This window comes from Alligator mississippiensis, chromosome 5, assembly GCF_030867095.1.
Source record: "Alligator mississippiensis isolate rAllMis1 chromosome 5, rAllMis1, whole genome shotgun sequence".
NCBI lineage: Eukaryota > Metazoa > Chordata > Crocodylia > Alligatoridae > Alligator > Alligator mississippiensis.
This window is the reverse complement of record NC_081828.1, coordinates 98143782-98168256: the sequence shown is the minus strand read 5'-3', so window position 1 is coordinate 98168256 and position 24475 is coordinate 98143782. Positions and strand designations below refer to the sequence as shown.

The following is a 24475-nucleotide window of genomic DNA, read 5'->3' as shown; positions in this document are numbered from 1 at the left end:
GTGGTTCAGAGCTTTTGAAGTGCTTCAGAAAAGCTTTCAAGATCTGGCTATAGGGTATAATGGGGAAACAATAAAATATCTATAACGTTGTTGTTTTTTGTCTGATTTAGATGAAATTTACAGGAATTGTAGCCTCTGCTGAGAGTATGAAGCCTGCCAAGTTTCAAGAAGATTGGTGCAGGGGCTCAGGGGAAACTGCACCCCAAATTCTTGAAAGCAAAACTCATGTCACATCTTTGTTACACCACAGGGGGTCAAAACTGCAGGGGTTGTGGCTCCTGGTGAAGCCACAAAGCCTGCCAAGTTTCAAGAAGATTGGTGTAGGGGTTTGGGGGAGCTGCACCTCAAGCTGTGGACAAGCAAAACTCATGACATGGGTGACACTGTGTGTTAAGGTGCAGTAGGATGAAAGCTGCAGGGATGGTAGCCCCTCATGTGGCCACAAAGCCTGCCAGCTGTCAAGGAGATAGGTGCAGGGGCCCTGCACCTCTAGCTGCTGACAGACCAAACTCATGCCATGGGTCAGACAAACAACAACAAAGTTTTATAGATATTTCATTGATTCCTCATTATACCCTATGGCCGGACCTCTGTGGTGGCTCCAAAGCTTCGGAGCTGCTTCAGCTGGATCGATGCAGAAAACCGGTCCGGAGCTCCAGATCAGATCCCTGGCATCCAAAGCAGCCGGATCTGAAGCTGGATTAGATTGCTGTCAACCCGCACAGGCCTAATTATTGCATCCATGGTGATGTAATCTACTAAGAAAGATGGTACAGAGAAAAAAAACTAAAGAAATCTTTGTCCTCATCCTTAAAGGCAACCAAGTCTGTAAAAAAAAAAAAAAAAAATATATATATATATATATATATATATATATATATATATATATATATATACACCCCCCCCCCCCTTCTACTCCTCAAAACTGTACCTCACACATACATCTCCTTGTAAGACTGTTGCTTTTCCGGACTTGGGATGGGGAATTTGTTGGCATGGTCTTGCTTTCCTGAAAAAAGGGAGAAAGGGAAAAGCCAGAGAACAAACATTTTTATAGAACAAAAAAGAATGGTGGGGGAGAATTGCACATAATTTTCCCATATCCTTCCATCTAATGCTGTGAAGTGGTTGAGCCCTAAGGATTCTTTAACTAGGTGCCAGTTACCTAACCAGATGTGTAGCAAGCTATTCAGTAACCAGGGCTGAGGACAAGTAGTGGTGTGCTGACCAGTGTAGAAAGACTGCAGAGAGAGAGAAGTCTTATCTGCCCAGACTCTCTACCCAGGGAAGGCTACTGCTACTGTTGTAACCCATGCTGCTATAGTAGCAGCAATAGCAGCTGTGGAGAGAGAGAGTGAATCTTGTGGCAGTGGCCCTATGCATGTGGGAAAAACTCTCTTGGGTGTAGGGTGGGGGGTGGAGAGAATCATTCCACTTGTACCCTACTGCCTAGATATACTGTGGGGGGTGCAGGACTAACCTGCACAGCTCCTATAGCTGGGTAGCACAGGGTTCCCTCTGATGTAGTAAAGACAGATGAATGGATTCTGGTGTCCCCCCCATAGTTAATACCTGTGGCTGGTGTCCTACTTGCCCCTTCTGCCCCCTCCCAGTTATGTTGCTGTACCGAACTGTTCTCCACTTAGCTTCTAATGAGTTCCTATTTACCTGAGATTTAACAGACAGAACAAGAAGAATAAGAAGTCCTGCAATTTGAATAGGGGAAATATTTACTTTATCACTAGAAAAAAGGGATCTGTAATTCAACATAGTGCACTGTTTAACCCTTTCTTGACATCAGCAACTTGCTGCTGTTATCACATTACATGGTTTGGCTACTGATCTGCTAGTATCTTAGTAACCTTGATATGTGAGCTGGTGTCAAGGCAGAGGTTTCCTATGATGTCTCCAGTTCAGTAGCTTTATGCTGAATTGCACATTTCTGAGCTCAGTTGGCTGGCATATCTGGCCTCTGGGTCTGTAAGGAATACTTCTGTACAGAAAAAGAATGGTTTCTTTTACCAGTTGAGAACAGCAGGGTTATGAAACTGCTTGTCTGGGCCAAGCAAAATCCATGGCCCCACAAAATGGGCGACAAAAGCTGTATAATAGACATGTATTCAGAGACCAGGTTTGTTGGCCTAAGTAGCCTGTTTTACTGAGAAGAGTGTATATGTAAAAAAACAAAACAATAACAAACAAAAAAAAAACACATGAAAGGTTCATCTCACCCATCAGTTGATCTCCTGCTTTTTTTTGAAAATAGGAAACGTTTCTGCAGTTGCATATATGCTGTTCTGTTAACTGGTTGCCAGTGTTTGAGCTTTACATGGTAAAAGAAATTGCTCAAGAACATGTGGCTTAAATGGGTCACTGTTTTGTGCAGAATTGCAAAGCTGAGAAATAGAATATGCTGATCAAACTTCTCTGCCCGCTTCACTACTCATACTCAGTTGAGTACAATTGACTATGTTATAGTTAAGTATTTGCTATAGGAAAAGTGTTTTCACTTGGCAAATAAAGTTAAACTAGATATAAATGCAAATCGTAACATGTAATCTGTTGTACTAGGGAGGATGGGCACTACTGCAAAACTGTCACCTGGGACTTGACTTTTTGGATGAGTTGATGGATACTATTATTGAAACAGAGACTGTCCATGAGGGCTTCCGTTTGTGGATGACCACTGAGGTTCATAAGCAGTTCCCCATTACCCTTCTTCAGATGTCCATTAAATTCACCAATGAACCTCCTCAGGGGCTCAAAGCTGGGCTGAAGAGAACCTATGGTGGTAGGTGAAAGGAACTGACAGGCAGCACAATTATAATGTGTAACAATAAACAGTCAAGCATGTGCTTTCTTCCACACTTGTCTCTGGTACCATTTTTCTGTCTTGTAGTTGTTTTCAGTTTAAGAAAGAAATTTTACGCTGCCTTCAGTAATCATCCTTTGAAGCTGATAACAGGAGTTTTTGTAAATGCATCACTGCATTTGCAAATGATGGTAAAATTGAGAGAATAATTGGGCAACATAGCCACAACAGCCATCCAAGATTATTAGATATAAAAACAATAGTTTTTCATATTTTAACTTCTAATGTCTTTGTTAAAAAAAGTGTTTCATATAATAATGTAATGTTCTTCCATGTTTCTGAAGACAAAAGGAAGATCACCTGATTTTTTTTTATTATGTTTTCCCTGACCCCCCCCCCCCCCAAAAAAAAAAACAAACCCAAAACAAAACAAAACAATAAGAGGCAGTTCAGCACAAAGGATTTCATATGATAACATAAGATGCACTGTAACAAATGCTATAAAATAAACCTGCTTTGTTTCTGGATTGCAATTAGCTTGTGTTGCATATAAGCAAGACAGTATACTACTCCTGTATTGGGATACTATGCGATGTAGTTAGAATCTAAGTAACAGCAGGAGAGTCATTTTGGTAATGAGTCTTGTTCTTACTTAAAAAGGCTGTTCACCAATACCTTATGGTGTCTGTCTATACGAACAGGTGTAAGTCAGGACCTCCTGGATGTCAGTAACATGGTGCAGTGGAAACCCATGTTGTATGCTGTTGGTTTCCTACACTCCACTGTTCAAGAAAGGCGCAAATTTGGACCTCTAGGTTGGAACATCCCCTATGAATTCAATCAATCTGACTTCAATGCCACTGTGCAGTTTATCCAGAACCATTTAGATGATATGGACATAAAGAAGGTATGTGGCATCATTTCAATGGCAGTTAGCATAGAATGGTTGGTACTTTGGTTACTTAGGATTGCATGGATCGTCCCAAACAACTGAAATGCTAACAAGAATTATTCACAGTTTTTCTATAAAGTTGTCCTAATCTGTGTTGAGCATTCCTCTGAATGAGAAAAGCCAAAAATCATTTAGTCCAGCAGAGACAGCTCTGTCAAACTTAACTTCAACCTCCACCTTGAGTGACATTAGGGATAGGCCCTGCAGAGTTCCTCAATTGCCGGATTAGTTCTTGCGTGAGGTTTAGGCTGGTCTCAGGATCAGGGAAACATGAAGGCAGCATAGTCATTTTTGCTTTGTACAACAGTTGAAATGGAAAAAGGAGGATGTGCGGGCCGGGGGCGATCCGGGCCCGTCTTTGCGCACATGGGCTGTGTCCAGCAGCCTGGGCACGCGGGGTCGGAGAGGACCGGGGGCGAGCTAGAATTAGTCACGGACGCGTAGTGGTTGATTTAAAGATTGTTTACTTACACCAAAGGTGGTCGTGGTGTAGGCTGGACAGTTTCCAGGTACAGCTCCACTTAAATCCTCGTTAGAGGACTACGACAAATTCGTTCTTTCCCCCGGAGTTGTTGAAGCTCCGTGGGTTCGGTAGTTTCTCGTACAGGAAGGGATACATCTAGGAATCTATCGGCGACGGGGAGAGGCCAGAGGCTGTTCAGGCCTCTGTTGCCTTTTAAGAAATGCATTGGGTCCGTAAGGATCCGCAATGCTTAGAGATCTTCACGCGAGGCGAAGGTTTTCTTTCTCTCCAACTGATTTCTCTCCAACTTGAGCGGAAACCACCCAAGCTCTTTATACGGCTAGCAAGCCAATCACTAGCCGCCACGTGTGCATATATTAGAATCGGCCAATAATATGGCACCAATTCTTATACAAATGGCGGGAACTCCCTGCACTGTGTATTTCTTAGATGCAAAAGAAATGCACCATGCAAAGAAAGCTTCAAATTGACGGGAAATTCTCTGTTGCACCGGGGTTCTCTTCTGCAGCAGAAAACTCCACCATGCAAAGAAGCTGCAATTTAGCGGGAAAATAATTTAGCAGTGCCGAAGCGCGCACAAACAAAAAATCACAACTTTGGGTTGTGACAGAGGACAGGTAAATATTATTGGTTATCTAAAGACATGCCTGCAGATGTTGATAGACTTCTGTGTCAAACTAGAAGAAGATTAGTCTGCTAACTGAAACCCTTGATTTTTAGGGAGTCTCCTGGAACACTGTCCGCTACATGATAGGGGAGATCCAGTATGGAGGCAGAGTGACAGATGATTATGATAAAAGATTGCTCAACGCACTTGCTAAAGTCTGGTTCAGTGAAAATGTGTTCAGCCAAGACTTCTGCTTTTACAAAGGGTATAGTATACCCAAATGTACTACCGTTGATCAGTACCTTCAGTACATACAGGTTGGTAAATTACTAGATTCTTGCCAAATAAAATATTAATTTACCCAAGGACTTTTCACTTTTAAGCATCCTTCTTTCATTACAATCATTTATACAGGATAGCCTTTTCCCTCCATAATTGCCTGAATATCTGTTAGTGGCAATGTGAAAATGCTGCAGATATGACAGCTCTAACCTCTTCTTTTCTTGCTGTTTCCTTGAGAGATGCATCTTCTAGGGCAGTGGAGGTCAAACTCTTTGGCAGGCATGCCATAAAAAAGCACCATACCCACCCTGGGTGGGACTCCAAGGTGCTTCCCTTGCTTGATCTTCTGTTATGCTTTCTGCTCCCTGGCCTATCTGTGCTGCCTTTCACCTCCTCAATTTTCTGCATCCCACACTCAGAGGTTGCATGTGCCACTTATAGCACATGTGCTGCAGGTTGGTGGTCCTTGTTCTAGAATTACCATTATCAAACAAATACACCCTGCCTCTCAATGTGAAATGAGATGAAAGTGGAAAGAAACATTGTTTCATTTATGTTCTCAGTGGTTGGAATCAGGGTTTGTACTGTAGTGCTAGATTTTATATAGCTTTGGCTTCTCTTCTTTGAGGATGGTTGACTTTCTGAGGTTGACATGGTAAAACAGCCTCTTCAAACTTTCATACAAGAGTAACGACTTCTAGTCTTCAAGCCTTTTTTATGTGATGTTTGTGTCAATTATCTCTCATTTACTATTCTTCATCTTTGACTACATAGAGCCTCCCTGCTTATGATACTCCAGAGGTGTTTGGTCTGCATCCCAATGCTGATATCACTTACCAAAGCAAGCTCGCCAAGGATGTATTGGACACTATCCTCAGTATTCAGCCAAAAGACAGCTCTAGTAACGGAGGAGGTGAAACCAGGGAGGAAGTGGTGGCAAGACTGGCTGATGATATGCTGATGAAGCTTCCTGCTGATTATGCACCATTTGAAGTGAGTTAACAAAACCTGTAAAAAAAAAAAAAACAAAACCAAAAAAAAGCTACATCCGTTCCATCTTGCCTTATGTGCGCATGAAAAAGAAAACAAAACCGTATGTAATGGTATTAATCTTTCTAAAAGCTTTAGTGAATACTTTTATGCTGACAGATGCCTTAAAACATATAGTGAAGAAGCCTGACTGGGATGTTAATATTCCTAATAAAGTTGCTAAGTGTGTACTGATGAGTTATAATTGCTTTTCTAAACTATTAAATCTCTACTTTTAAAGTTGTCATTTTCACTAAGAGAGGTCATCAGTTTTTCAGCCAAGTTGGATAACATTGTGAAAGAATAGTTGTGCTGTATTACAAATAAACCTAAATATTTAAGATCTTCCTTAATTCAAGTTTCAGTTTAGATTCTTTGAGACTTAAGTAATTTATTTCCCTAAGCTCCAAATGTTCTTTCACTATGGACTGACTGACTGACTGACTGTGTAAGTATAGGTGATGAAATGTTGAATCTCTTTTTGGTGGTTCATATCTAGTAAAACAAAACTGCCTCTAAAATGAAGCTTAATTGCCTATTTGGATGACCATTGTAATGTGGACATGTGATGTGATGTGATGTGATGTGGGCGTGTCTCCACATCATATTAACAACCATCCAGTGTAATATCAGTTACTTTCCTCTTTTTGGTGTTCTAACAAGACGTGGTGATAAAAGAGGAGGAATGGAGATTAGATCTTACTATTGGAGGTTATTTCTCTATGATGGGGTTGATGGTTGTTGGAAGGGACAGGCTGAACTACTACTGCTGTTTTAATTTATACTCTGTGATGGAGAAGAGCTAAGCATGTATTTTAGAATAAATGGTTTCCTTCACTTGAAGCATAGTTTTCACAAATGGGTCCTTGATGTTTCTTTTACATGATGTTGTGTGAAGGCTCTATAATTCTTATGGCTCTCTCATAGTTTGCTTCTTACAGAAATAATGTTAATTGTAAATATAAAAAAGAGGGAAGCGTATAAGACAGTGTGTGGCTGAGGAACACCCATGTGGCTGAAGAACAACCCCATGTTAGGGGTTATTCTCGTCCCACTACGTGCAATGCAGTATCACTTCTCAAGTTGCCTGAAACTATGAGGACAAAAACTTCAGTACGACTAACTGCCCATCCTTATTTCCTGATGATAATTCTGCAACAGCCTGTGTATTGCTATGATCTTAGCTTCCTCAAAGTCTTGCAGAAAGACTGAGATTTATCCTTGCCTCAAAAAGACACAGGAGGCTAGAGAAGAAAAGTTTCAGGGTTCCACAATGGCTTGTGTTTTAGGCCCCATCTCCAGAACTAGACATTTTATAAGTCTGTCTATAGTCATCAGAAGAAAGAAATAAAAGTCAAGATTGGTAACTGGACACTTTAACATTGTCACGCTGTCACTTGTCTAGCAGTCAAGTTGGACCGGCCCCTTACCTACCACCAGCATTTGGAAGGGATCCACAGTAAGGTTAAAGCAGAGGAACTCTTATTTGTCACCTTGCTGGTACCACCTGGGATTCAAGTTTCCAAGCACTTCACAACTCCACTTTGGCACTTGTGTCTGTTCCTGCTGAATAGTATGCATCAGTATGGGGCTGGAGCATGCACACTAAGTTAGCAGATTCCAGGCTTAACAGTGTCATGAAGACCATCACTGGATGCCTTATGCCAATGCCAGATTATGACATGCTGAGGCCATAAGCTATTTCCATTTTAAGAGGCCCCATATGATAAAAATAATCCACAAAAATGAATTTTCATGACATTTTAACATGAATTATTGTTATTTCTGCACAAATTTATGAACTCAACATGAATAACAATTGTGGAGCCATATATATATGTATATTTTTGTCATATTAAAATAAAAATGTCCAGTTTTTTTTACTTATTTAGAGGCCCTAAACTGTAGCTTAGGTAGCTTGAGTTTAAATCCAGCACTGCCTTATGCCAGCTCCAGTTGACTGCTTACCAGTTCTCTCATGCATTCCCCTCCTGACATCCAGCGACCAGCTGCTACCCTGGCCCTAGGGGTTAAAGCCCAAGATATGGACCATTCTTTGCATGTCCGTCTGGTAGCCACAAGCTGGAAAACCAACCACTGCCCAAAGGGAGGTAATCCCTACACGGATCAAAGAGGGCGCAAAGGCCCCCATGGCTCACCAAAAGCATCCGGAAACATCTCCAAGCTAAAAAGGAGGCGTACACCCATTGGAAGGGAGGGGCCATCACCAGAGGTGACTCTGTTGCTTGGGACTGTTGGGGGCTGGTCAGGAAGGCTAAGGCAGAGATGGAACTGGGACTAGCTACCCAGGTCAAGGACAACAAGAAGTCCTTTTTTAAATACATAGGGGGTAAAAAGAAGGTACCGGGTAATGTGTGGCCTCTGTAGGACATGCTAGGAAATCTGGTCGTCACACCAGACAGCAAAGCTAACCTATTTAACAATTTCTTTTCTTCCATTTTTCTGAGTAGGGACCTGGTCAGCCCCACCACTGGGACCCCCGTAGGCCCTGTGGGGGGGGGGGGGGGGCTAGGGTCAGCGAGGATCTAGTCGGGGAACTTCTGGAGGGACTGGATGTATTTAAATCAGCAGGTCCAGATGATCTCCACTCCAGAGTGCTGAGGGAACTAGCAGAGGTTATTGCGGGACCTCTGGCATGGCTTTACGAGCACTCACGGTGCTCTGGCGATGTGCCAGAGGACTGGAAAAGGGCCAATGTGGTTCCCATTTTCAAAAAAGAGAGGAAGGAGGACCCAGGAAACTATAGGCCCGTTAGTCTTACTTTGGTCCTGGAAAAGCTTTTTGAGAAAATTTATCCTGGCACATGTCCACGAGGGGCCAGCAGGGAAGACTATGCTTAGGGGCAACCAACATGGGTTCATTAGAGGCAGGTCCTGTCAGACCAACCTAGTGGCCTTCTATGACCAGGTCACCAAATCCCTGGATGCAGGTGTGACGGTGGATATAGTCTTTCTGGACTTCAGGAAGGCCTTCGACATGGTCTCTCACCCCATTCTCATTAAAAATCCAGGAGACTGTGGTGTTGATGCCTACACAGTCAGATGGGTCACTAACTGGCTGGAGGGCTGAACCCAGAGAGTGGTGGTGGGATGGGTTTTATTCGACCTGGAGGGATGTGGGAAGTGGGGTTCCGCAGGGCTTGATCCTCAGGCCCGCGCTGTTCAACATCTTCATCAGTGACTTGGACAAATGGGTAAAATGTACCCTGTTCAAATTTTCAGATGACACTAAGATGTGGGGAGAAGTGGGCACTCTAGAAGGAAGGAACAGGCTGCAATTGGATCTGGACAGGCTACAGGGGTGGACAGAAGAGAACAGGATAGGTTTCAACACTGACAAGTGCAGGGTACTGCATCTGGGGAGGAAGAACAAGCAGCAGACCTACATGCTGGGGAACTCCCTTCTCATCAGTGCAGAGGCAGAGAAGGATCTTGGAGTCATTATTGATGCCAATATGAATGTGGGCAGACAGTGTGGGGATGCAGTCAAGAAGGCCAACTGTACCTTATCATGCATCCACAGATGCATCTCAAGCAGGTCCAAGGAGGTAATCTTCCCCCTCTATGCGACTGGTTAGGCTGCAGTTGGAGTACTGCATCCAGTTCTGGCACTTCAGGAAGGATGTTGATAGCATAGGGAGGGTCCAGAGCAGGGCCATCCGCATAATCAGGGGTCAGCATGGCAGGCCCTACAAGGAGAAGCTAAGGGACCTGAACCTGTTCAGGCTGAACCTGTTCAGCCTCCACAAGAGAAGGCTGAGGGGGGATCTAGTGGCCATTTACAAACTAGTTGGGGGGGGGGGGGAGGGACCAGTAGGCATTGGGGGAGTCCCTGTTCCCCTGAGCACTACCAGGAGTGACCAGGAATAAGTCACAAGCTGGCAGAGGGTAGATTCAGGCTAAATATCAGGAGGCGCTACTTCACTGTCAGGGCGGCTAGGATCTGGAACCAACTTCCAAGAGAATTGGTGCTGGCTTCTACTCTGGGGGTCTTTAAAATGAGGCTGGATGAACACCTGGCTGGGGTACTCTGACCCCAGTACTCTTTCCTGCCACGGCAGGGGGTCGGACTTGATGATCTGCTCAGGTCCTTTCCTACCCTACCAACTATGAAACTATGAAGTCCCAGAACTCATTCTCCACCAGGCCAATAAGCTCACTGAATCTGTATTTGGCATGTCACTTACAGCATAGGCCTCCCATCAGTGGAGCAGGCAATATGTTGCACAACAACTACAGCTAAAGAACTTCCTTACCAACACCAGCTTTCACCCCTTAGGCTGGCAGTTGCCCTGCAGGGCCTGGACTTCCTTTAACCATCTCAGAACAGGCATTGGATGGTTAAAGACGAGCATGCACTCTTGGACCCTCTCCAGTGATGCTGGCTGCAGCTGTGCTGCTCAAACTCAGATAGCTGACCACATCATCTATGGCCCTTATGGCCCTCCTTTGTGTGTCCAAGGACTTATTGACACTGACTGTTCTACCTGTTACTGGTTTTCTGGCCCTTATGCTTCTGACGTATGACTGTGGCAACACTCGCAGTAGCAGCAGCATCTTGACAAGGTGCAAATGTTGGGAGGAGGTTAAGGTAAAGAATAGTGTGGGTGAATGCAGCTGCCTTTCCTGGGATGGTCAAAAGGAGAGATCCATCTTGGCTTCATCTACTGCACATGGGACTATTCATCTCTATTATATCACTTAGGCTGTTAACAGATGTTGCATTTCTCCTGGAGAAAGACTTTTGGATCAGAGTCCTACAAACATTCACCCATTGTCCTGCTTCAAGTACCTCTGAAGTATATTGTATAAACTATGCTAAAGCTGTTGCTTGGGGCATTGCTATATGCCTCTCTAACTTATCATTTTTACTTGAATCTAAGTTAAACCTGAATGTAAGATGACCCCCCCCCCCAATAATTAGATTCTGTATATGAAAAATGTGTGTGTGTATATATATATATATATATATATTTTTTTTTTTTTTTTTTTGTAATTTTTCAGGTACTGGGAAGTTGTCTTAAATTCATCCACTCCCTACTGCTACAGCAGAAAAAAGCAGTGGCGGGGGGGGGGGGGGGGGGGAGGAGGCAGGTGGGTCCCTTGCCCTTTCTTCTCTCCCATTTGTTTCCCTTGCAGCTTTCCTGCCCCCGTCCCACCATTGGCACCTCTCAACCCCCAGCTCCCCACAGCCTCTGTTCCTCCTCTCCCATTATCCACAATCTCTGCCCCTTTTCCTACTCCCTAGTCTCTGCCTCTTCCCATCCCCCTTCCTCTCCTTATTGTCAGGTGCTTTCCCCCCCTGGAGCACAGAACATGGGAGCACAGCCTCTGCTGACCATGCAGCAGTGTTGGTGTTTCTGATTTCACCCAGCAAAGAATAGAGATTCCATATGCTGCATGCCTGGGAGAGAACCTAGCTTGAGCCAGAACTGAGCTGCACCTGACAGTAAGTGGGAGAAAGAGGCAGAAGTGGAGGAGAAGCTGTAGAGGGGAAGTGGAGGGGGTACAGGAGGCTGCTGTACATCTGACTCTGGCCATGACTGGGGTTCAGGACCTGAGTCAAAGCTGTAGCAGCTCTCTTCCCTCCCCAACCTTTGCTTTGTATGCAACTGTACAACAAGGACCTTCTTCCCACTGCTGATTGGGGAAAAATAACCTTTTCTTACATTCTAGTACATATAGTATTTGTGGCTCATTTAACAAGGACCAGCCTGTCAGGCTGTATGTTCTCCCAGGCCAACTACTGCAGAGGGGCAGTGATGAAGCTTGGCAGGACTACATGTGAAACCAGCTGACCCCAGTCAAAACCCAGGACAATTAGGACCCCCTCGAATGAGATCTGTTTACACCCTCAAATTCTTCCTGAGTTTTCAAGGGGAGGTGATCTAGAAACGCACAGGATGGATGAAGTAAAGAGAAAAAAATATGGGCTATACATTTCTAAAATGTTGAAGACAGTTCAGTCCATTCACTTTTTTTTTTTAAATGAAAAAGAAAAATTAAATAGCAATTTCCTATATAATTCTGAAAACAGGTGGCATTGCACATGAATGCTGTGTTTATAAAAAGCGTTGTCTAACGCATGGTTTAAAGTGTTTTTTTTCTTTCCCAATGCAAAAAACACCACTACCATAGAGACACAAAACAAAAATTTAAAAACCTAAATTTGCACTATTTGTTTAGTTCCTTCAGTTTTTGATAGGTTTCATTATACATTAAAAATACACCCCATCTTTCCATGGGGTATCTAACCCTGCTGTATAATTAACTTAGGTTTTCATTATTTTTTAATTTTAAGTAACTTATTTCACTTGACTTTCTTCTGGCAGGTGAAAGAGAGACTGCAGAAGATGGGACCTTTTCAACCTATGAACATCTTCTTGCGGCAGGAGATAGATCGAATGCAGAAAGTGATCACCTTGGTGCGAAGCACTCTGACCGATCTAAACTTGGCCATTGATGGAACAATCATAATGAGTGAAAATCTGAGGGATGCCCTGGATTGCATGTATGATGCAAGGATTCCTGCCCGTTGGAAGAAGGCAGGTGTTGAATTAATAGAATCCAACGTTTAAAAGTAAAGAACACATTGTTTCCCCCTCCCCCTGCTCCTGGCAAGATGGAAGTTAAGCACTAGACCAGAAGACCTAGAAAGATGGTGGAATCTCCCTCATGGGAAGATTAAGTATAGGGTTAACTGTAAACAGGTTTGAGCAGAATGTTAGAACTCTAACTTTTTCACCCCTCTATTTTCTATTTCTATTTCTCTATTTCTATTTTTCTATTTTTTTCTATTTCTATTTTTCTATTTTTGAATTGGAATGTCATTTAATTGTATAAATCTAATAAGGGAAACCAAGAGCCTAATGGCTCTTCCACCTTATTAGGTGTTGACCAGTAACCTGAAGGGGGAGACGAGGAAGAAAAACCCAATCTGTAGTTTAGTATGATGAGTTTTCAACCGTCACTAGTGTTGAACTAATGAATGCTTTTATCTGTGTCTGTATTCAGACTGCATCCCATGTTCTTTATCCATCACTAATAATTTCGTTGTTTTTTTTCACTGAATTTAAAATAAATTATAATATTATCATTTCTGACTCCAGGGTTAGATTGCTTCCATCAGAAGTGTAACTTCGAATCTGGGACAAATGTGAACATAAAATCACATAACAAGTTAATAGTTTGAGTAAGGAAATAAAAATTAGGTTCTGGTTTAATGTTCCAAATGGGGTGAAAGAACTAGCCAATTGTTCAGTAATGTTTTTATGGCCAATGATAATAGTAACCACACTTTTATTTTTAAACTACTTGAGAGAAACATTTCAAATTTTATGACCACTTTCTTTATTGGATAACAAAACTGTCAGCCTGTACATAGAAAAGTGATCGGAAGACTAGGGTATTGCAATTTCAGTTGTTTAATTGAAGTAGGTTAATTTTCTTGATGTGTGTTGTGCTCTAATTGGTATATACCTGTACAGCCCTATAGATTTTAGTAGGACTGCCTGCATATAATTGAGAAGATAATTGAGCCACTTGGCTTATATTTTCTTAAGGATAGTTGGCTTAAAAAATAAACCGTTATTGTTACCATCTGCCCATAGTTGCTAGTGAGTGAACTAACAGATGTTTTTGTAGGATTGTGTATGTGACACTACAGAGTCCCATAAAGCAAGAAACCTTATCCCTGTTTTTAGGCATCCTGGGCATCCAGCACTTTGGGTTTCTGGTTTACTGAACTTCTGGAAAGAAACCGCCAGTTTTACTGCTGGATTTTTGAGGGTCGACCAAACTGCTTCTGGATGACAGGGTTTTTTAATCCTCAAGGATTTTTGACAGCAATGAGACAGGTAGGTAACTTTTCATAATGCAATTGCTATTGGTTGCATCTTGTGTTAGGGTAAATGCCTCCTTCATTGTAACTTGGATGGGGAAGCTGTGTGGTTAGGTCTTGCAGGATGTTAGGGGAGGTTCTTTGGGTAGATGTGATATTTTTTTATTACACAAGCTAAACAGGTGGGAAAATTGGTCTTTGCAAGCTTTATGGCACAAGAACCCTTCTTCAGGCATTGGGAGATTCTGCTGTAGAATTCCAAGGTAGAAAAGAAACTAAAAGTGTGACAAGAAGTCTGTGAAAATGTAAATAGGTGAAAATTTGGAAGACAATGGGTAAAGATGGGGAGGGGGTCATAAAAACCCATGGAAGAAAACCCAGAGTAGCGCACACATGGGGAGTGTGCCCTTGCAGAATGGAGAACCCCTGACTGTGTGGTGTGTGGTGCTGCAGACGTGTTTGCAGTGCCACATGCCTCACGGCTGTGCTCATCTGGACACGCCCTAAAAGCGCAGCTGGGCAGTGGGCAGAGCTGGCTCTGCACTCCAATTGGCTTCGCCAGCCCCACGGAGTGCAGCCTGGTGGCGGTAAGTGGGGAGAGCCAGGGCTGCGCTCCTTGCTGGGCTGAGCCACATGAGGCCGCGGAGCCACTCAGAGCGCAGCCCTGGCTCTCCCCTGCCTCCCACCACCTGGCTGCAGTGCAGGCTTTGCCTGGGGTTCCCAAAGGCGTTCTGCAAGGCTGTCTTGAATCCCTCAGTGTATGTTAGCAGCTGCCAGTCCTAGCAAACAGCAGTGGTAATAAAGAGTCTAAGTGGAAGAGTGAACTTTAAAAAAAAAAAAAAAAAAAAAAAAAATAAACCTAGCTGGCAGGGTCCCAGAAGTAGAGTCAGCTTAAGACAACCTGACAAAAGGAGCAGAGTTTGAATCCCAGCATCTTCTTTGGAGGCAGGGTCTCAGCAAATACAGGGAAAGTTGCCTCTTATCCTCCGTGGTTAGAAGCTGACACATGCAGTGCACAACTCTGCAGAAAGGTGAGTGGTGCTTTTATCATGAAAGTGTACACACACAGGTACCTGCCTTCATTTGAGTTGTGTTCCATCCTTAGCCTCAGCTGGGCTAAGATCACAGCTCCGCGGAACTGAGCCTGGTGGGGGGAAGCGGAGCACAGCATCGTCACTGCACTCTGCCTCCCTCCACTGGGCTCAGCTCCCAGTGGCTCTCAGCTCTGTGGAACCGAGCCTGGTGGGAGGAATCAGAGTGTAGCAATAGGGCTGTGCTCTGCCTCCCTTCACCAGGCTCAGCTCCTGGCAGCTTGCAGCTCCATGGAACTGAGCATGGTGGGGGGGAAGCGGAGCACAGCACTGGGGCTGTGCTCTGCCTCCAGGCCCTGGGCTCAGCTCCCAGCAGCTTGTAGCCTTGTGGAACTCAGCCCAGTGGTGGGAGGTGGAGCGCAGCACCTGCTCTGCCTGCCTTCTGCCACTGGGCTGAGCTCAGTGGGGCTGGTGGAGCCGGTAGGAGTGCAGCCCAGAGGCAGAAGGAGGGCAGAGCTAGTGCTGCACTCTGATCAGCTCTGCCAGCCCCACGGAGCACAGCGAGAAGAACCAGGGCTGCGTTCCCTGCCAGGATGAGCCACTTGGAGTGCAGCCCTGGATCTCCCCTGCCTCCCACCACCTGGCTGCTCCAAATTTGAAATTTTTCAAAACTTTTGAAATGTTTCAACTGCCCTCATTTCATTTTGAGGCTGCTTTGAAGCCCTTCATTTCATTTTAATTTTGGTGTTTCAAGCTCGAAATTAGTCGAAATATTGTCAAAACGAAACGGCCAGTGAAGCTTTGCACAGACCTATATAGTAGCTGGTTTCTCAAGGCAGACTATTACCTGTTCCCTTGCTTCTTAATAATGAGGTGTGGTAATAGTGGTCAAAGACTTGCAGTTGCTTTGGAATAACTGCTTCTGTTTCTGATCCCAATTTCAATGAAATATACAGTAGTTTTTTAAGCCAAGATATGCTGCTGTAAATATGGATACAGGTTGTGACTCGCATGATTTTTTGAGGCTTACTTCTAGGAATGTAGAATTGGTTTCTGGATTGTTTTGGTGGGCATATTGCCAAATGGATAAAGGATTAATGATGACATGACAGTTTCCTCTTTTTGGGGGGGAAGTAAATTCTCCATCCTGACATCAAAGTGTTTTTCAAGGGAAACTGAAATAGCTTGTGTGAAGGCAGTTAAAATGCTGATGCTTGGATAGGGATGAAAGTCGGTGTCTGCAGATGAAGTGTATAATACTATGCTGAGATACTAGGATAAATGAGGACCTATATAAACTTGCATGGGATGTCCAAAGCAAAATACTTGTGTATATATTTTTGTTCTTTTAACTTTTTTCGTATACTTGTGATGCTATTTTGATAGCTTTTTCAGAACTGTTATGAATCATCTATCTTAAGTCTTTTGTACTAGACACCCAAGGTTCCCAGAGTGAATTAGGGCTTAGTTACACATTGCACTTTAAGTTCCCGAAATGTTGATCATTGTTAGTGCTAACGTGTATAAAGCAACCACTTCTTAAGGCTTAAAAATCTTCTCTGACTGCACCCCACCTGCACAGCTGTGACTTGCCACTAAAGGGCTGGCAAGCAGGGGTCTGACTAGGAGCTACATCTGGGAGTTGCCCTAGGTGGTGGGGTGTGAGAGATGGGTTGGGGGAGGAGTTGGGAACATGAAGCTAGGAGGCAGAGAGTTAATGGGATGGCGTAATGAAATGGAAGGTGAAAAGGAAATGGGGGTGGGGAAGGGTGGTGAAATGATAGAAGACAACCACAAGGATAAAATAAAAAGTAAAACAAAAAGAATTTAAAAAGGAGAAAAGAGAAAATAAGTTTAAAGAAGGTCTCAGGTTTTAATAGATTGGGATTGGGGTATGGGGGGGGGGGTGCTGGTCATACTGCCTGGGGTGCCTGGGAGGTAGAAGTGGTATGGGAAGGCAGTTTTGGGGGAACTACTGCTCCTGTCCTTGGAAGGAAGCTAAGCTCCTGGACCTGATCCAGCCCCTTGCCTTGTTCCCCCTTCCTCCTATCCCTCCTAGAACCCACTCCTGGATCTGTCCATGCCTGGTGTCCTGGCTAGCTGGCATGTGCTCTGCAGGCTATTTGAATAGGGTTGCACCCATGGGGGTGGGAAGGACATATCCCTGGGGGTAGAAGTGGGGGCGTGGTGGCAGAACGACTCCCTGGGCAGTAGAGTTCATAGGATGGAAATCTTGTCCCCACAGGCCAGGAGGATGTGGGAGGGGACACTGCTTTCTGGGGTGCTGGAGGATTGGCCATATATTAACACCTGAAACTATTTTATGCCACTGGGGCACCACCAGATTCCTTGAAAGGTCCCTGAGCTATGAGGAGATAAGACAGGCTGAGGCTTATCCATGCCTGTTTCCCCAGCCCCCTTGCCTGTCCCCTTTGCAAGGAGGTAAACACTGTAATATATAAACTAGTTTTTGAAACCGGGTACCACTCCATTTACAAAAGTTATGGAGGAATGCCTTGAGTAGGCCTCGGCAAATAGGAAAGTATTTGGTTTGGATTTGGATTCGGCCGATTCGGAGGACAGTAATTTGATTCGGTGATTTGAATCACTGTCCCCATTTGATTCGGCCAAATCAGAATTGGAGATTTGGTGCCGATTCAGATCCATGGAGGAGAGGCAGGCACAGCCAGGCAGCTGCTTTTCCGGTTGTGCCCGTCTCTCCCTGGGTGGGAAGAGCTGTGGGAGAAGTCCCCATTGCTGCTCTGTCCAGCCCCATCCCCTGCCCAGCCCAGCCTCCTGGCAATTAAAAAAAAAAAAAAAAAAAAAAAAAAATCCGTGCACTTACCGGGCTGTAGCAGGGGCTTTGAGGGCTCTGGGGCCTCTTGGAAGCGCTCAGGCTCAGTGGCCCCAGCTCACGCAGTATGCGGTGCCCTGCTGAGCCATGATGCACCCACACCATAGGGCAGCTGTTGCACTGGTGCCATGTGCAGGGTGATCGTCGCTGCCCCCCACTGCCCCACGCTGCATGGGGGGGGGGGGTTCTGCCATGAGCCCCCGGAGGCCCTGATCCCCAGTGCTGCAGCCAGTGAGTGTGGTTTTTTTTTTTCTCTTAATTTCTGGGAGGCTGGGGCTTGACAGGGCAGCCATTAGGGGTGGGGCTGGGTGGAGGGGGGAGATCAGACAGTGGGGGCTGCATGGGGGGGCTCTGCCAGGAGGCCCCAGAGCCCTCATTGCCCCTGCCTTAGCTCAGGGTGAGTGCGGCATTTATTTTTTATTTATTTTGTTTAAGTGCTGGGATGAGGTGGGGGGTGGGGTTGGGCAGGGCTGGGCAACCATGGATGCTTCTCCCATGGATACCCTGCCTGGGGAGAGGCAGGTACACCTGGAAGAGCTGTGGGAGAACATGCTGCTGCCCAGCTGTGTATGCCTCTCCCAGGCTGATCCGAATCTTTTCCAAATTGATTTGGAGGCTTCGGATTCTATTCAGACCTTTTAATGGGTCTCCTGATTCAATTCAGATTTGGAGATTTGGCCACTGAATTAGGCCGAATCTTCTCTAAATTGAATTGGTAACCAAAGCTTTGCACAGCTCTAGCGTTGGGCCTAGTGAAGGTCACCTTATAACCAAAACTGTTGTGAACTACTGTTCTAACTGACCACACATAAACAGTGAGAGAGTGCACCTTACACCCCCACCCCATAAAAATACAGTTTAGGCAGTAGAGTACTTGCAAAGAATATGCAACAGCTTGGTTTGAGTATTAAGGGCCACTTAAATGAAAAGAGCATTCATTGACTTAATGTTCCATGTGTTCCAAAAAACAGCACTTTACATTTATATCCATTTGACCTTACTCTTGGCATCTACTGCCCTCTCCTCTTAAGCCTTAGTACTTAATAAAAATTGAAAACCATACCTATAGATTCATGAATTAAGGCCTTCCTTGGAGCAGAGATTTCCTAGCACTTGAAGGAAAACTCAACCTAAGTAGAGTTGAGTAAGAATTGTTCATGAGGCATTTTGATGTTAAAAGGCAGATTTACTAAACTCTTGACTCTTCTTGTGCGCATAGTATTTATTTTTTAAACACAATAAATCTGAAAATAACTTGTATGTAAAATGTGGAAAGCATTTCAGGAGGAAAATAGGAGAAAATAATGTGGTGTTAATAGATGGAAATGCATTAAGGTAAATACTTGTTTTTTATTATGATTTAAGGTGGTGGTTACATAACAAAGTGTACTGAAATTATAGCTCCTAAAGTAAATGCTATTTTTCTTTTTAAAAAATTATGTACAATATGCGTTACTGGTATTTTCAAACAGGAAATAACTCGAGCGAACAAAGGGTGGGCATTGGACAGTGTAGCCCTGTGCAATGAAGTCACCAAATGGATGAAGGATGATGTTACAACCCCTCCTCCTGAGGGTGTCTATGTATATGGTCTGTATCTGGAAGGTGCTGGTTGGGACAGGAGAAGCTTAAAACTAGTTGAATCCAAGCCCAAGGTGCTCTTTGAAATAATGCCTATCATAAGGATATATGCAGAGAATAACAGTAAGTAACTACTGTCCTACATAAATGACAATTTAAATTTGTTTTACATATCTGAATAAGTTGTTATTGATTCATTTGGGTATTAAATAATCAATCTCCATTAATGCATAACTAATAGTTTGGGGAGGGCTTTCAAGGTTTACCATAATAACATCAGGATGTAGGCTCCCACTCTGAAAGGTAGGTGCTCTGTTATCACTAATAGAGGATCCCTCCCTCAAAAATACAAATTCTCTAATTTGGTCATAATGCTTTTCATGTCTTGTTGTAGAAAATTTCTGTTCTACATTACCTTCATCAGACCCTTTATATTCAGATCTCATTGCCATAATTAATAATGCATTTTCTCAGTATGAACACACAAAAATGATCCTGTAGCGCTCAGAATTCTTGTCCATCCCAGCGGCCACGGTATTGAACCTTAATGCAAGAGCAGTCCTATTTTTTTCCAGTAAATTTTCTGAGAGCGCCTCAGGTATTACAGGACACTTCAAAATAGGAATTAATTTTCCCCCTCATTTCATATTTGCTGGAGTTCCAAAACATCAGAGTTACCATATTACTCTAGGACCGGTAACACTACCTTTACACTGCTAGTTACCTTGGTGTTAAGGGCCTATGTAAAGTTCACTGGGACCTGGAGATGACAAGGTAGCTGAATTATGGTACTCACTATTACATTTTGCCATGGGGTTTGAGAGAACAGGCCAGTAGCTTGTTTGCCATGAATAAATAGGTACCCTGAAATGTATGGAATAGCTATACACGAGATGCAGGGTTTGGACATATGATGTAGTTGTATCCCTGATGTTTCTTGAGATCATTCTATACTGGATTCGGTTAAGTTACACCAGCATGTGGCTTGATGTAGTTCATCCACTCCTCCTATATACTGGTATAAATGACCTATGTTCAAGGCCTGAAACTTATTCACAAGGGAGGCTTTCTAAAGAGGAAGCCCCAAGGCCTGTAATTGTGCCACGGTACTGTAAGAAAACATGATTAATTGCTGTTGGTATAAACAAACACTGAAAGAGCTAAAAAAAAAAAAAAAAAAATGGAGCGGAAACTCCACTTTGTAGCTATGCACTGTCTGGACATACATGTGGCAGCATTGAAGTCAGGGAGGGCTTTTGCTTGAGGAAACAGTAGCCAAGTGAAAAACATTGCTGCTGGAGGACACATGGGCTCCTGAAGGAGGAAAGGACCTGTCAGAACAGTTTCAGCTAGGGAGTTACAGGACAGAAGTCAAGACCATTCTGGGTTCTAGGATTCTATTTTTAATATATATTTTTATGAACAAAAGGAAAGGAAACTCCACAGAAAATAGTTGAATACATGTAAAACCCTTTCACTGTTTAAGGCAAATATCTGCTTGTAATCTATTTTTTCTCTCTCTTAATGTAAAAATCTCTATGTGTACTGCACTTTCATTTTTGAGAGGTAAGCTTCGGTAAGCAAATGATCATATACATACATTTGCTGTGCTGTTTGTCAGCATTTTCAGTATAAACTATTTTTTCAGGAGCCTGTAACTGAACCATACACAAGGTGTCAGCCTGTAGAAATTTTAAGTTAATTGAATGAGTCTGCAGCTTTGTTTGAAAGATGCAAGTGTTAAAAGAAGAAAGAGGTTTTATATTTCCAACACTGGCTAAAAATAATACAATAAGCCATTACCTTTCTGGTCCTGAAGCAGTGTGAAGCATTCTGCCAACATAAGACATGTGCTTAACGTCATTGGCTTCTGTAGGACTATTTGCGTGCTTAAGGTGAAGCAGGGTGTTAAGTGTTTTCCTTTATCAGCAGGGATAACAAAAATCTCTGATTAAAAGAAAAAAAATCCCCAATTTTTGGATTATAAAAAGTAACCCCAAATCCAGATTTTTCCATGAGTAAAATGAAACACAACTAAATACAGTATAACCTCATAAACTGGATACCAAAAATCCTGAATTATCAAAAATCTGGCACTTCCCCCCACTGATCTGGGACTGGCCACTGCTCCCTCCCATCCTCCTGGACACAGAAGGGGAAACTTGCATGCAACAGCTGCCACCGCTGTTCACCACCCTGCACTGGTGCTCTGCGTGCGGCCTCTGCTCTGGGACCGGCCACTGCTACCCCTCATCCTCCCCCCAGCTCTGCGACTGGCCACCATGCCAGTTTAAAATGAAACACCACCGAGAGAGAGAGAGCGCTCGTGTTCTCTATATCTATCTATCTATCCACACACGCGCGCACACTATAACCTCATAAATCTGACATGCTTGGGACCAAACACTTGCCAGAAATTTGAAAATGTTGGATATTTTGATCACAGAAAAATGTGCCTTTTGGCTTACTTTTTTAATCCAAAATTTGGGGATTTTTTTTAAATCAGAGAAAACTAGGATCCCTGTTTATCAGTGCCAGCCAGAATGCTCATTGTGAACAGGATCACGTCCAGAGTCTGTGTTATAAAATCTGCACTGTTAGAATTAAAAAAAAGGACAAAAACAACTAACCAACCAAAGCAATCACCACCTAGGTACTGAATTATAAATACTTGCATGTTAATCAAGGTTAGAATATTTTGTCCTAGTTGTAGCATGGAGAATGTCTTTTGATATTGCACACACTAGTTCAGCTTCAAAAGTTCCTAATTCTTTCAAAAGTTTCAATCTGACATGTTGACTTGAGACATTGAAACGAAGGAAAGTTCAGGAGAAGAGTGAAATACCAGTTTCTTCATTTCTGCAGGGTGTCTATTTAAATGTCTTATTCTGTTAGAATACTTTGGTTTTAAAATAAAATCTGAAACCTACAAGAGACGCAGGCAGCATGAAAATATTTTCCTAATGCTGGCACAGAAGTGAGTTGTGTAGTGAACTGAGACACTTTTTCCTTTGGTTGAAGGGAGCCATCTGCTATTGAACTTTGACTTTGAGTTCTTTACTTTTCCATTTGGGTTGTGCACTCTACTTTAATGCCCTTTCTGTCCAGACTCATTTCACAGATTGTCTTCTAATGGTTTATTCCTCTCTTTTCAGCTTCAAAAGATCCACGTCTGTACTCCTGTCCAGTCTACAAAAAAACACTTCGAACAGATCTGAATTACATTGCTGCTGTGGACCTTAGAAGCCTCCAGCCCCCGGATCACTGGATACTGCGTGGGGTTGCACTTCTATGTGATGTCAAGTAATTTCAAAAGAAGTTACACATTTGATTCTATGTTTATCTCCAAAATGTTATATTCCTCAAGAAAGTGTATTTTTCTGTATGTAACTAAGCATTTGTGACAAATTAATTGTATCATAAATGTATGGGCTTCTTTTTATAGTCATGCTTTTTGATTTCGTTCTGTTTGTATATCTCTCTAACTCTGTGGGCTAAAAAATGTATGGTGGGATACTAAAAGATAAACCTGATAGGACTGGATGGCCTAAGGGATAGAGATCATTCCCCATTTTCACCTCTGAGACTTGTTTTCACTATCAAGCTAAGATCTTGTTATTGAGTACTGTTGCATGTATGTCACTTTGCCCTAACTGGAAAGCATAGATAGCTATATTGTTCTCCAAGAGTATAACTGAGTAGAATGCATATAATTTGAACCAGCTGATAGTGCTGAAGTTTCATTCATGAGTGCTAGCAATATACCACAGTTAACTTCCTTCACCAAATCAGAATCATATACTCATGTGTAACAGTTTTGCAATATGACTAGATTCTACACCAAGAATTGGTTATTATAGTGCAATTATAATGGATTGTTGTGAGTCCAAATATAGCTTGATCCAGCATATGTAAACACAGTGCAATTTTTTTTTTGCCCCCTCATCCTCTCCCACCTCCATATCCCCGGCTGTTCTGAAGAAAGAAAGGCTAACATTAGAACAATATGGTATCTAGGAATTCTCTTTAGTAAAGAAGTCTTAATATCTCTTCTGCCACATGTATTTCACAAGGGCTTAAAGGGAAATGTTATGCGGTTAACACTATAATGGCCTCCAATAGTTTTGCATACCATTTGCTAAGTTTCACCTGGATTCATCATCCATGTTTGTCTTTCTCTCTTTCTTCAGCCAAAGCACCATGGTCTTTTCGAAGTTTTAACCTTTAATCTACTTTAGAAACTATTCACATTGAGAGGTGGCTGCACAAAGAAATATGGACTATGCCATCCAGTAGTATTTTGCTGATTTCATGTGTTGAACACGTATGTTCATTAGCACAGAATTCCTAGACCTTTGCTTCTGAAGTGGGTAGGTTGTGTCAGGGAACCTGCCAATAGTTCAAGATTGCAGGTGGCAGACTGATGCTACAGAAATGTAGCTTAAGCTCTTAGAATATCAGGAGATCAATACGGCATGGTGGATCTGCTGCATGGAAGCACTAAGGGGGCAGAAAAAATGTTACTTACTTCAAGGCAAATAAATTGTTTATAGGATTTTTGTTCTTATTTTTGTTCCAGTAAATAAATTGTTTGATTAATAAAATATAGATATAAATAATAGCATTTTTTGTTTACTGATGGTTTAAGGGCACTCATATGAACTAATTAATATTAAAAAAATACACTTTGGAGTGGCTGGCTATCTTTGGCATTCTAATCATTGTAATATAGTTGGAGATGGTAACAGTTAATATAATGGCAAAAATTAACTTTCTGGTTTTTTAGTGTGTTGAACTTCTGCTAAGAGAGCTGTGTGGGCCACAACATGAGCGGATGACACCCAGTAACTGAAGTAGCTCTGCTAGTAAAACCCACAATGTACTTAAATGATATATTTTTTTTTACAGTTGGTGTTTGCAGCTGTTTTGTAACTTCCATGATGGAGCCTGAAAGCTTGCTATTTGGTTTTTAAATGTAGTTGT

The 24475-nt window shown here is 43.0% G+C and overlaps 1 protein-coding gene across 7 annotated transcripts in view; it reads left to right on the top strand.

The window, feature by feature from the left end:
* DNAH5 (dynein axonemal heavy chain 5) overlaps positions 1 to 24184 on the top strand; it is a 278412-nt gene extending 254228 nt beyond the window's left edge. For all 7 annotated transcript variants that reach the window (XM_059728602.1, XM_059728606.1, XM_059728604.1 and 4 more), the window contains 8 exons: positions 2572 to 2791; positions 3514 to 3719; positions 4969 to 5172; positions 5912 to 6130; positions 12519 to 12731; positions 13890 to 14042; positions 19384 to 19615; positions 22648 to 24184. In XM_059728602.1, the coding sequence (XP_059584585.1) occupies positions 2572 to 2791; positions 3514 to 3719; positions 4969 to 5172; positions 5912 to 6130; positions 12519 to 12731; positions 13890 to 14042; positions 19384 to 19615; positions 22648 to 22799 (1599 nt within the window). In that variant the 3' untranslated portion in view covers positions 22800 to 24184. The remainder of the gene's footprint in view (positions 1 to 2571; positions 2792 to 3513; positions 3720 to 4968; positions 5173 to 5911; positions 6131 to 12518; positions 12732 to 13889; positions 14043 to 19383; positions 19616 to 22647) is intronic.
* Positions 24185 to 24475: the final 291 nt, after the last annotated feature.